This window comes from Protopterus annectens, chromosome 1.part2 (genome assembly GCF_019279795.1).
Source record: "Protopterus annectens isolate FY-2018-M chromosome 1.part2, PAN1.0, whole genome shotgun sequence".
Taxonomy (NCBI): Eukaryota; Metazoa; Chordata; order Ceratodontiformes; family Protopteridae; genus Protopterus; species Protopterus annectens.
In genome coordinates, this window is record NC_056727.1 from 952,571,036 (window position 1) to 952,584,451 (window position 13,416).

The window sequence follows — 13,416 nt, forward strand, 5'->3', positions numbered from 1 at the left end:
GGATACATTCTTACCCCCCTCCCCCCACAGACTAGCCATGGCATTGTGGAACACAGCCCTGAGCTACCAAGTGCATCTACAAGCTCAATTCATGCCAGGAAAACTACACTGGCAGACGGACTAAGGAGAAACCTCATGGACCCACACGAATGGAAACTGGAACCAAAGATTTTCAACATGTTGACAAGCAAATGGGGGGGGGGCCTAAATATAGACCTGTTTACCTCCCCTCCAGAACTATCAGTTGGACAAATTTTGCACAAGGACTCCCCACAAACAAGCTTGAAAAGTGGATGCTTTGTCCTTCAGCTGGAAAAACCTATCAGTTTATGCCTTTCCGCCTCTGCCTCTGCTCTGCAAAGTACTACTAAAGATCAAACAAGACAAACCAAGGACGATTTTGATTGCACCAGTCTGGCCACGCCAACACTGGTACCCCCTCTTGCGCAGTGTGTCACTGTTGGCCCCATGGCCCCTGCCTCAGACTCCTACCCTACTGTCTCAGCTTGAGAACCAGATTCTGCACCCTCAGCTTCAAACACTGAACCTAGCAGCCTGGCTAATTACCTAATCTCTCTCCTTTACCATCCCTCAGTAAACCAGTGATGGATATCATTTTAGAGGCAAGGAGGCCTAGTACTAGAAAATCTTATGCTGAAAAATGGAAAAGATTTTGTGCCTGGAACCAATCTCAAGGGATGAGCACAGCAGTGACCAATTTACCTCAGATTTTACAATACTTAACTGAGATGCCTCACAAGGGCCTGTCCTCCTCCTCCATCAAAATTCATGCCTCACCCATTTCAGCTCACTATAACACAGAACCTCCCCTCTTTACTCATCCACTGCTCAAGCATTTCCTCAGAGGGGCCAAAAACTTACGACCCCAGGAGAGCTCTAACTCCAGCCTGGGACCTTAACTTTGTATTGGAGAAACTCACTCTCCCCCCTTTCAAGCCAGCTGCTACTGCAGACTTAAAGTTCCTTTCTTGGAAAACAGCTTTCCTTTTAGAAATGACTTCAGCAAGAAGGGTATCTGAATTATAGGCCCTTATGGCAGTGCAGCCTTTCATCATCTTTCATGCAGACAGGGTGTCCCTCAGGACCAATCCCTCCTTCATGTCCAAGGAGGTATCCAGTGTGGCCCTAAATCAGCCCATTCATTTGCCAACCTTCTTTCCTAATCCACAGAACAAAGGGGGACATATACTGCACTCTTTAGATGTGCACAGACAGCTTAGATTCTACTTGGACAGGACTAAACCTTAATGGAAATCTGAACAACTTCTGGTGGCATTTGCTGCAGGGGCGGAGGGGAAGGCTATTTCAAAGCAAACCATTTCCAAATGGATAGGCCATTGCATTAATTTCTGCTATAAGCACCATGGAAAACCTATCCCGCAGGGGATCAGACCCCACTCAACCAGGGCTGCAGCTACCTCTACAGCCTTTCTCAGAGGTGTCCGTACCAGGGACATCCTAGAAGCTGCTACCTGGAGTTCTGTACATACTTTCACCAAGCATTACCGTCTGCCAATTTTCTCTAAATCCAGAGCTGGCTTTGCCACTGCAGTCTTGCAGGGCCTTATAGCTGGTCTTAATGCTATCTAAATTCCTCCTCCCATCCTTAGCTTTGGGAATCCACCCAAATGTAATGACTGCAACAGTGAAACACGAAGAACATAGTACAGTTGTGTACACTTACCATAAATGTAGATGTTCGAGTGTATTCACTGTTGCAGTCCTGGTTATCCTCCTTCCAGCCCCCTGATTTCTTTTGGCTATGCCTTTACTCTCATTTACTATGCTCAAAAGCTTTTTGGTGTATTTGTTTTTTTGTTGGAGGTATAACCTTGTATATTTATAGATTTTATGGCTTCCCATTAGGGAGGCAACTGACATCTGGGGCAAGAAAAACTGATGTAATGGCATCTGCTGCATGTTTTATACCCCTGACGACCTGACGTCCTGGAAGAAGGGACAGCAACCGACACAGAACCCAAGACTTTGTTAATCAGGCCGACTGAGGGCTACTACAAGCAGAATAACCCAAATGTAATCACTGCATCATTGAATACACTCTAACATCTGCATTTATGGTAAGTGTACACAACTGTACTTTCTTCACTCTGGACCACAGTGAATGGTGGTAGTGTTTATTCTGATAACTGCAGTAGCAGCTTTTCTGAGTCTTTGAGTGCCCTCTGCTGGTGTCAGACCAGTACAGTACTTTCAAGTACCAAGAAAAAGTCCTTAGAAAAGGGAAAGTGTATGTCACTTAGAGATAAATAAAAGAGAAAACAAGACACACAGCCAAACTAGTTAGTAAAAAGTACAAGAAAATCCTAGCCAAGCTAGAGTTTTCACTGTGCGTCCTTAAAACCTCTTGGGATAATGTGATATGTGCAAATGACCCTTAAGGACATCAGGTATTCCAGCTCTATGGCAGTTTTGAATGCCCATGACTTTCTTTTTAAGTCTGTTAATGGGCAAGTTCAGGCCAATAAAGTCCCCACTAGCTGTGGACATGCATGTTTCAGTCTTCCATTAACAGACTTAAAATATCATGAACATTCAGAACTGCCTTATAACTGAAACACCTGATGTCCTTAAGTGGTCATTTGCATATATCCCACTGTCCTCTTTTACCAGAGGCTTTAAGGAATTACACAGTGAAAACTCTAGTTTGGATAGGATTATCTTGTCATTTTTTACTTAGGAAAAAAATGGAAATTGTGGGAACAGTACATGCAGAATAATGTTCAGGAGGAAGAGTGAAATTTAAGAGATGGTAGGAACTGAGCCATTTATGTAACGTTGAAGTGAATTAGAGTTTTTAAACTGTGTACTGAAAGATGCAAGAGAAGTTAGTATGGTTTGCTGTATTTTCTATTACTGTACAAGTACAGATGTCACATTTTAATGTCATGTTTAATAAAGATGTTTAAAAATATAGAACTTAGTCTAAAGGTTTTGAAGTGCATTTTTGAGGAGTCCAAATGTAGATATGTTTAGCAAGAATCATATGAGCTAGATACAGAAATGACTATTGTTTCCTGTTGTAATACCATTAAAAATTACCCTTTATAGACTTCAGGATCTGAAATTTTTTGATGTCTGTGTATAAGCACCAGAATTAAGAAAAAAAAAACTGCTGCCACTATCCATTTGCTGATAAAGTTATACTGTAAGATAAAGATTTAGCCAGTGTCTTGTATGTTCCGGTTTAGTGTTTTACTACAGTGAGTTGGAGCATGTGGAGGTCAATTCACCAAGCTGTAATAAAATATTCTCATGTTTGTAAAAGTGAGCCAGTGTCACTAGAGAAGGCAGTCCTTTGAAGTGATTCCTGCTTTATCGTTTTATTTATATGTATGTACATAGAAGAAAATGCAGCTGCATTTTTATTTTGCTTTGGAGAGTATGTAGCATAATGGGTGCATGTTGTAGAAATTTGAAGTTTCTTGCTGCACTCCTGTATTAGAAATACATATTTTATTGTACTAATTGGGGTTAAAAAATTTTCAACATGTTTTTCACTCTGTTAAACATTATATTTAAATTTGTTACATTTTTTGCATTTCTCAGGTGCGGAAACATATTAATGATCTCTATGAAGATCTTCGAGATGGGCATAACCTGATTTTGTTACTGGAAGTTCTTTCAGGTGTTAAACTGGTAAGTAATCCTATTTATAAGACTGTAGATTCTAAATGGCTATAGTTTACAGTGCCATAATCATTTTACATTCACCTTTTCCATCAACAGTTTTTGCACACTTTAATTCTGGCTAATTTTGCCCTTTTACATTCTCATCAAGATGTGCATTATATAATTGTTTTTTCATACCTCAGAAATAGCAGAATGCTTAAGTTGCTACAAGCTACAGCTCTCTGTCAGAGGTCATAGAGGTGTACCTTGATTGACTTGGGGTGGAGTTGCTCTATGTTGCATCATATTCAGGGCATATGTACTTGTGTACTGTGAGAATACTGTAGCTTGATTTGGTGGGGAAAGATGCCAAACTTAACAGCCATAGATTTCTGAGTAGACATGATGAGCTGGAATTGAGGCAGAGGTAGGACAGGAGAACTACTGCTTGTACAGTGGCAGGGGTAAGGTGACTGTCAGTGCATCAGCTGCATTTTCTTGCAAGATTTCTGTACTGAATCCATGTCGGCTAGGAAGACGGACGATATATCCTGCAGGTAGCATTTGCTTCTTTCAAAGGAGGTTGCTGCATGAAATCATCCTCAATAGAGACTACAATCTGGGTTTGTCAGAGCAATCAGCATCAACCCCCTATTTCCTATTTTGCACATGAGGTCAAGGTGCCACTTCAACTGTGACCATCACCTAGAGGCAGTTTTCACATCATGTCATGTAACTTTTATTAGTGCACTTTTTATAGCCAGAATCTCCTGGTGAATATAGGAACATACTATGCAAGCAATCACAGGGACCATAAAATGCCTAGCAATATACATCTTTAGTCATACCCTTATGAATAACTTAAGTTTTCTCACCTTTCAAATCAATCAGCTGTACATGATCGTGAACTTCTGTCTTTGCACACCAGCTGGGATCATTCATTCTTTCCAGTGGGTTTTGCATCCTGCATCTCTCCATGCAGGATTCTGCCAGCTTTCCATATCAATAGGCCACTGAAACATGAGAGTCCACAAGAAGTAACTGAGACTCTCAAATTGAGGGTGGCCCATCTTTTTTTTTTCCTGCAATCTGGCTGTGTTTATTCTTATGCTGTACTGTGTGCGCTGTTGGTTCATGTGAATGTGCTAGCACATTCTTGAACAGGAAAGCTGCACAGTTTTGGCAATGGCGCAGCATGTTTAATCATGCATTCATTCAAAAAAGTACCAGATTACAATATTGCCCTTCTCAGAAGTGGTGTGGCCCTAGTGTTTGGCATATTTAAGTTGGGGGTGCAGTCCCCTCCACGCAATGCCATGGTATTTTGACAAGCTGGCTCCTAGTAAAAAGGACCAAACCCTTTTTGCTGCACAAGTCCTGTATGACATGCGGCCCTCTCCCTCCCTCACAAGAAGAAGAGATGGTCAGTAGTTGCTATGATTTCTCCCATAGCAGGCCCTTTATCATTTTCCATGCCCTAGGTTACAATATCACAGATGCTCTTTCCCTGAAGTAGCGGACTGGTTAAGTTGTATGTTTGGCTAGTTATGTGTATACAAGCATCGCTTTATGTCCTTAGCTCCAATAAAAACATTGAAGATTGTCAAACCTATAAAACAAAATAGCGTTTTATTTTCACTGGCTGTCCCCTGTATCAGTGGTAGGTTCTGGCACATATGGCTGCTTACTTGGTTAGAAAATTCCTTTTCTTATGCCACCACATAACTTCATGTAATAGTCAGCCATTGTGGAGACTGAAGTATATGGGTGGCAGACTGCAGCTGGCAAGAAAGCGTTAAAATAAATTGCATGAATTTGTTAGTTAACTATATGAAATCCCTTGGCCTAGCAAGTGATTCTGCATCTTGAACCAAAAGAGTCAGCAGTATAGCTCCACAAAATCAGCCAACCGGACACAGTAACTTTATAAGATAAAGTGAAGCCTTTGTTTGCTCTTGGCAGCCCAACATATGGTGTGAGGGGATGGGGGGAACATTATAGTATGGGTGCATTAATTTCCCTGTAGGTAGTTTGTAGGAAGGTGATGCCTGTTCTAGGTTGTGGAGATCAGGAGGTAAGATGGTCTTGTCAACATCTGGAATGATTAGCAGCATATCTTGCACAGTTGTCCAGCAGAGTTTTTTGTTTTTAAAGATCTTGTGCAGATGTGTTCTTTTTCCCCAAAAAACTACTGCACTAAAAATTACTTTTAAAAACTCCCCCAATGCTGAAGCTTACCTCTTGTTTTAATGTATTATTAAAAACTTAACAGAATGTATGTAATTACATCATTGAGAGAATAGATACAATTTTTGGTTAATTGAGATGCCAATAAAATTGTGAAGTAGTTTAGTTAACTGTCAACCTGTTAACTGTCTGGCAAAAATATGTAGTGCATTTATATATTTATTTATTTATTTGCCAAACTGTTAGTGTAACAGGTTTGCAATTTCTTAATTACTTTGCAAATTGTCTCGGCTTTACATTTAAGCCCAAGTATCACATATAGTTTCATAAGTGTGTACTAGGCTAATGGCCCTGAGGCCTTTACAAGCCTAGCCATAGGATTACCCTGGCATCGAGCCACCCGACCTTAGTTCCCAGTGCCTCTGTCGAGTAGAGCCACTGGAGTTATCCCCGGAGTGAATTTTCTGTTTCCCATCCACTCAACAAGATTTCTCTTGAAGAGGGTTAGCGAGGTGCTCTGCTTGATATATATGGGAAGTCTATTCCATAGCATGGGCAGTCTGTGGGTTATGAACCTGTCCCTCCAGTATGTTCTGTTGATTGTGGTAATGAGGTTGAGGTCCCTGGAGCGTTTGGTGTGGAGGGATTCGGATTTCTTTAGATGTAGCATTTCTAGCCTAGCTGGGTCAGACATGGCTTTGTAAGTCAAGCAGAGATCGCCTCTAAGTAGGCGAAATGAGGCAAAGAATAGTTGGAGTTTTCTGAGTCTGTCCATATAGGACAAGTGTTTAAGGCCTAGGATCATCTTTGTGAGGTACTTTTGCGGCCTCTCCAGTTGTTGCAGGTGTCTAGTGAGGAACATGCCAAATGGGGCACTGTACTTGATGATTGGGCTAATGAGGGAAGAGTAGAGGGAGACGATGACCTCTTTCTTCCTGGATGCAAAACCCTTAGTAATGAGATGTGCCACATAGAAGGACTTTCTGACCACAGTGGCAATGTGGTGATCAAAAGAGAGGTTGCTGTCAACCTGTGTTCCCAGACCTCTTATAACACCTTCTGCATTCAGTGGACTACTCCGGATAATGTAATTACATACTGCCTAAATGCTTTAATTAAAATAGAGCAGTAGCTGGTATACTTGTTAGATTTCCACATTCAGGAGGAGTTTTTAAAATCGAGTTTTGCAGTACCTGTAGAAAAAACAAACTTCATTTTTCTGCAAAAGAGAGTTTCCCAGACATAAAGATGTATGCAAGTAATCTTTTGTTGAAAAAATTTGAGGAGAAACCCCCTTCCCCATGAATTCTAAGAACACAGTAATGAAGGACGAGTTGATGGGGAAAGGTACATGACAAAGTTTTAGTTTACAAGACTAGTGAAGTTGTACAGCTGCCAATCAGAAGTCGGAGGCAATGCAGACAATACCGTTGATGTCTTGCAGTCAGTCTCTGCCACATCTCAGAAAAGTTGCACAAGGAAGTGGCAAGTCTGTGAACAACAGAAAGGTGAAGTCAGAAAGTATTTCCTGTGGTATAGTTAGAGAGAAAGGGCAGAAAGTAGTTCACCAGGCTTTTGTTGACCAGCCTTTCCATAAGGCACGGTGTAATCTTAATTAGGAATTGCTGCAACACTTAAGTTTCTCCTTACAGCTGATGCTGCAGTTCCACTCCTATTGTTTGTGTGCCCCACTGGTTTCCTTCATACAAAGGGAGTAACTTTGCTTTGCAGTTTAACAGTTTTGTTTACTGCATTAGCTGTTCTGCCTACCAGCCTATCAAGCAATAGATTGACCCAGATGTAACACACACTACATGCTTTCAAGATGTTAAAAAACTTCCTGTTTTTATTTTGTTTCCATTTGTGACTAATCATGTCTGTAGTTTCCTTCCTTTTTCATTTTATTTATTTATTTTATTTTTTTGCTGGTGTTGCAGTTTTCCTTTTTTGTTTTCTGTTTTTCATTACCATAACCATAACTTTGCCATTTCACAAGGAACCCATTGAACTGAAGAGCCTGCGTGTGGCGAAACTAACTTCCTGGTGCCGTCAGAGCAGCGAGGAGTGTGAGGAAGATGAGGATGAAGGAGTAGGTGGCTGTTCCACCTTGATTAGTAATGTAAAGAACAAACCATCAGTGCTAATGCTGTGTACTTGGATCGTATAATCCAGTCTGATTGTCAATTCCTTCCTGTCGCTACCTCTTATACTTTTGATACTGTTCACTTTTCTGCTCAATTTAGTTAATTTTGGAGGTTCTCCCTTCCCCTAGTTATGCAGCTTGATGAGCAACCGTGTTTGTCTGCTAGGAGTTAAGCTAGTGGCAGGTTAATTCCTGTTTTAACTTCCTGTTAGTCACTTGTCCAGAAACTTTGGGAGTACAGCCCCCTCCCTGTTTTGTTCGTTATATCCCACTCACACACATGCACGTACAGGGTTGCAATTTCACATGATTTCTTTGTGCAATTTTTTAGTATTTTCATCTCATCAAAATCTCTAGGGGAGCAGATCTAAGATGGGCACAACACTCTTTGTTAAGCTCTTTGTTTTGCAACTCCAGGGTGTAGGTTTCAGTCTTCACCCCATTATTCTAGGTGTAGCTTGCATGTTTTTCATGTCTGCCAAAATATGTTGGTTGTTAACTTCAAACTGTGTGATATGTAAAATTTTTGTTGTGTTTGTTAGCTGGGTTGTGGCTTGAGCAATACCTACCCAGTAAACGAATAATTAAAATTAAATAACTAGTGAAGTGGTTATTGAGTTAGGGTTTACTTGTGTAAGCCACTATCCCTTTGAATGACCTAGGTTCATTAGTGAACTGCGGTTGTTTGAACATTAAGTAAACCAAACCAGCAGTTGTTTGATTAATATGTATGAGGCAGCATTGCCGTATCTCACTGCTCTGCTTCCCTCTGCAGGTGTATAGTTGGCACTGCATCATATCAGTCATTTAATGTTTACATACCAGTTGAGCTATGCCTTCATTTCCATGCAGGAATTCATGTTTATTGGTAGTAGCCATATGGGAATAAACTTCAGCAGTAGGTAAGCTTGCTTTTTTCTGGTTAGGGTGACTTGACTTGACCACACGTGGTTTATAGTGCTCACCAACTGGAAAGCTGGTATCTTTGCTTAACTTAAAACAGAGCTGCCAGTTCCAGGGTAGAGTAGTGAGCTGGCAGCCGTTACTAGGCTAGGGACCTTTTAGACCTGGTTGATTATCTTCAGCTGTCAGGCTCATCCTACTCTTGTAATATCTTGTTTGCCTACTGAGGACATGGACAGTGTTGTACACGTGGAATGTCATCAGAGACCGCCTGAAGAGATGCAGAAATGGTGCTTCTATTTGTGAATTACGTAGATACACAAAACGTAATTGTAAGTAAGAAAACATTTAAATATTACAAAAAAAATCTCGGCAGTAAGTATCCATAAGTTGAGCAGCTTTACGGTTGCCTTTTCATAAATTGAGGTGTTTGACCTTCTACCTTACTGATAAACCTCTAATTATTTTGATAGAAATGGGTCAAGTGAAGACTGGATTATCTTTCTAGACGCAGCATTTGTTGCTTGTGGTTTTGTATCACGTAAGAGCACGGAGGCCATCTTTATCACATTTTAAAGCAGGAATGCACTTGAATAAAAGTAGATTCTTGGCAGTTTCATTGCATGGGAGCTGTACATGTGTATGACACGGATGCACCACAACAATTTGAATGATACCCCTTTGGTTCCCTTTGAGGATCCTATGTGACTAATTTAGCATGCGGTGGACACTTGCAGAAAGCAAAGACTTGTGAGTGCACTTTTAACTTTATGATACAAGATATACTGTTAGGATACTGTACAGTGATGCAGCTTTGTACTCAATATCAGTTTTTATTGTGATTTTTATCTAGGAAGTACTGAAACAAAACAGTTGCTGTCAATTTTTTCAGGTTCACAAACTGAATCAGAGTTTGCAGACGGTGTAATATAATGCATGTCAGTTCTCTGTCCATAGGTGCTGCTTCTATTTTTTTTTAAGCTGTATTGTGATTATTTGTCTTCTGGACTATGGCTTATAAGCAATGGAAGTGGACACCGGTACCATGCTGTCTATGTCTCCTCACTTAGTCCTGCAGGCCAACCAGTCTGCAGGGCAGTGCCGTAGGAGAAGAGGGATAGCCAATACACAGTCAGGTCTCCCCATTCAGGCTTCTGATGCCATGTCACTGATGTTGTAGACATAGGCTGTGCCTCTATTTCTTGTGTATTCCATTATTTTGAATATTAGATTATCAGGTTTTCTTGCCAGCTCTGAAGCTGCTGTTATTCCTCTTTCTTCTTCCTCAGTAAGTTGTTGCAGTTTTTACTTTGTAGCAGAAACTAGGGATAGAAGACTGAGCCCCCCTCCCCAAAAATTGAGTCATTGCATCTTGTGGATGTCAGCTGGAGTCTCATAAGACTCTGGAATACCGAAAGCCAAAGCTGTTATTCAGATGGGATTTGTTTGTCCCCTCCCAACACACACACACACGTCCAGCTCCCTTGAAGACTACAGTTTAGTTTGGAGTGCTTATTGTGCTTTCATGACAAGAATGAGGCACTCCTATGGAGGGTAATTATTGGTTAAGAGTTACTGTTTCACTATGCCCCCAGACAAGCTCATGAGAACATGGGCACACATTTGGTTTTCCGCTGTACCACTAATGCATTGCAAGTAATGTTACTCTTTGCTTTTCCCTTCTGGTCAGTTTCATACTTGCCTTTTGATTTTTTTTTTTTTTTTTAGTTTGCCCGGGATTACTGTAAATAGGCTGTCATTCATGGTAATCCTGTGAAATCTCTTAAATGAGTCATAATTCAAGGCCATCCAACTGTTTGTCTTGCTTTTTTTCCTTTTCAGACCTTGAATTCATTGTTATACTTTTTATCAGTTATTTACTTCTATGCAGTCTGATAAGCATGCTTCCTTCTATGGTGTGAGGACCTGGACAATGGTCCTTTACTGATTTGGGTGTCTGATCCTATCCCATCTCAAATGATGACCAACAGTCAATGAGATATGCTGAGTCCGTTCCTTCCCCCTGTGCTTCACACATGCACGCACTTGCTCAGTTGTGGGCAACCAGTATCTAAAGCAGACATGCATCCTATTGAGTAATTTTAACTCAGATGATCAATTATTAAATAAAAAAAAGTGTATAGTGTGGCTCAAAGCTTAGCACTGTCTTTTTTGTCATTATGTGAACATGGGTATAAGGGAATCATAGTACCAGGGCTGCATTGCACTGCTGAGGCAGTACTGCTCTGAAGCTCTAAACAAAGCAGTAATAACCTTTGCGTTATATGAATGAAAGTTCATTGCATTTCTAGGTTAACACCTGCGTTTGCATGAGTCAAGTTATCTTGTGAAGCAATAGACATAAAGCACTGGTCAGCTAGGAATGACCTCATTAACCCATTAACTTTCCTGTGTGTCTTGCAGTCGCAGACACCATTCAGTCAATTCAACCTCTATCCATTTTGCAGACTGATGCAGTTTGTGGGGGAGCATGTGTGTATATTCTGAGTTCACACTACACTGGTGTCGACAAATTCATGAGTAACTTAGCTTTCTCCTTGAGTATATGATGTGAGAGAAATAAGTATATGAACCTTTAAAGGTTACTGTATATTCTGCATATTCACTGGTTTGTATACTGAGTATCTAATAAGACTTTTCCTTCTGACAGCCCCGTGAAAAAGGCAGGATGAGGTTCCACAGGCTACAGAATGTACAGATTGCACTGGATTTTTTGAAACAACGCCAGGTAAGAACTCAACAGAAAGAGGTTTTCTTGCAGTACTGCTTTCTTTGAATGTTTGACTTAAGTAATTGTACTAGTTAATCACAAAGTTCATTATTTGGCTTTAAAAAAAGCAAAAAAAAAAAAAAACAATGCATTTAAAAATGTGAGGTGTTGCACCATCTTCTGGCCAAGAGCCTGTTACACTTATTAGGTAACACTCCAAAAAAAAAAAATTCAGAAATGTCTGTTCATTTTTGTCCACATGGAATGTAGCAAGAACGCTATTCCATGTTAGGTATACTCTGGCTCCATTAGCTTGGCTGTTGCACAGAATGTTGGGCATTAATTACAGTGTTTTATAACTACAACAATAGTTAAGGGATAGAAGACAAGGTTCTTTAAAAAAAAAAACAGCACTTTTTTGTCATCAAGTTGAGGGAAGAAATGTTTTTAATGTGCAGTCAGGGAAGAGGATGTTAAGAGTCTGCATTTTGTTACTTAGTCACTGCTGTAAAAGTCACTCTCAGTTGTACATTTTCTGGAAAGCCCTATTTTTAATCGGTTGTATCACAAGTACATTTTCTGGAATGACATATTTTTTAATAACCAGTTGTCACAGACTATTTCTGTTTGGTTACCTAGCAATTTCCTTATTCATAGTGTGGTATGTATCGGTTTCTTATTACAAATGGATAGTTTAATTTGGCAAGACTGCTCTCTTTCCTAATAAGCTTGCGCTTCAAAAGTTCATTTTTCATAAAGAGACACTGAGTTTAACTTATCAGATGCGTGGAATAAAGAGAAATCAAAAATGTTGAGGCCGTCTCACAGCTTGAATACGCACAAAGTACAGACCATTTTGTTTGCACTGAGAGCAAGAGGTATCAGTGCAGATTTTTACATCTTTATAGCTTACAGACACACACATGGTGGTGATGATGAAAGAGGTTCTTTGGTATAGCGCATCCACCTGAGGACTGTAGTTAGGCCTGTACATCTGCCCCCTCTTTGTCCATAATATTTTTTAACGCCCGTTTCTCCTCCATGTTTAAAATTATTCATGTTAAATCATTTAGAGTCAGCTCATATATGTGGCTGGAAATGCTAATATATGTGGTTTGAGTTCAAGCTTTGGTATTAGTTCTAGTTAGTTCAGACTGAAGGTGATGCTTCTGTGTTGCCAGCCTTTTAAAATGGAGGCCTGTATTCATAACCGTGAAGAATTCTGATGGGCAAATTGAGGTTCTGCATGTGTATATACTTAACTCTGTGTAGAGTTGTACATGTGTATATTAGGCCAGACAAAGAGGAGAGAAAGGACAAATAAGAAATACAAGGCCAATTGTCTCCTCTTAGCCTTAGATAACAGTAGACCACAATGCATAAAAAATGTATTTTAATTAAGCCCTAGTAATTAATATCAATTGCCAATTTGCATATGCAGTGTCCTCATACAATTACTAGTGCATACATTTCTGCCTGTGGTGGTAAACAATGGAAAAGAGGTTTGTCTTTTATGTCACTCGTCTGATGCCACCATAGAGGTCCTCACAGCAGACAGGAATCTCACACATTCATTCTGAAAGAGATTAGCCACTTGTCTTCTTTTCCCTACCCCTCCAGCACATTAGCTGCTGCTCAGATCTGGGTTGTCCATGTCATTGGTATACACCTTACTCACTACCATCAAAGCAAATGCAGGCGGTCTCCTGAGAGGAAAGTTAGCTATATATCACACACGCACATGCATGCACACACTGAAGTTTGAAATGCATAGACGCAAATGAGGTCTTCTGTCAAGGTT

The 13,416-nt window shown here is 40.3% G+C and overlaps 1 protein-coding gene across 1 annotated transcript in view; it reads left to right on the forward strand.

Annotated features, from left to right (window-relative positions):
• Positions 1-13,416, forward strand: part of LOC122792184 (microtubule-actin cross-linking factor 1-like) — a gene marked incomplete in the record, with an annotated part of 3,579,694 nt that overhangs the window by 796,976 nt on the left and 2,769,302 nt on the right. The window contains 2 exon segments of the mRNA XM_044059907.1: positions 3,589-3,678; positions 11,556-11,633. Of these exon segments, the coding sequence (XP_043915842.1) occupies positions 3,589-3,678; positions 11,556-11,633 (168 nt within the window).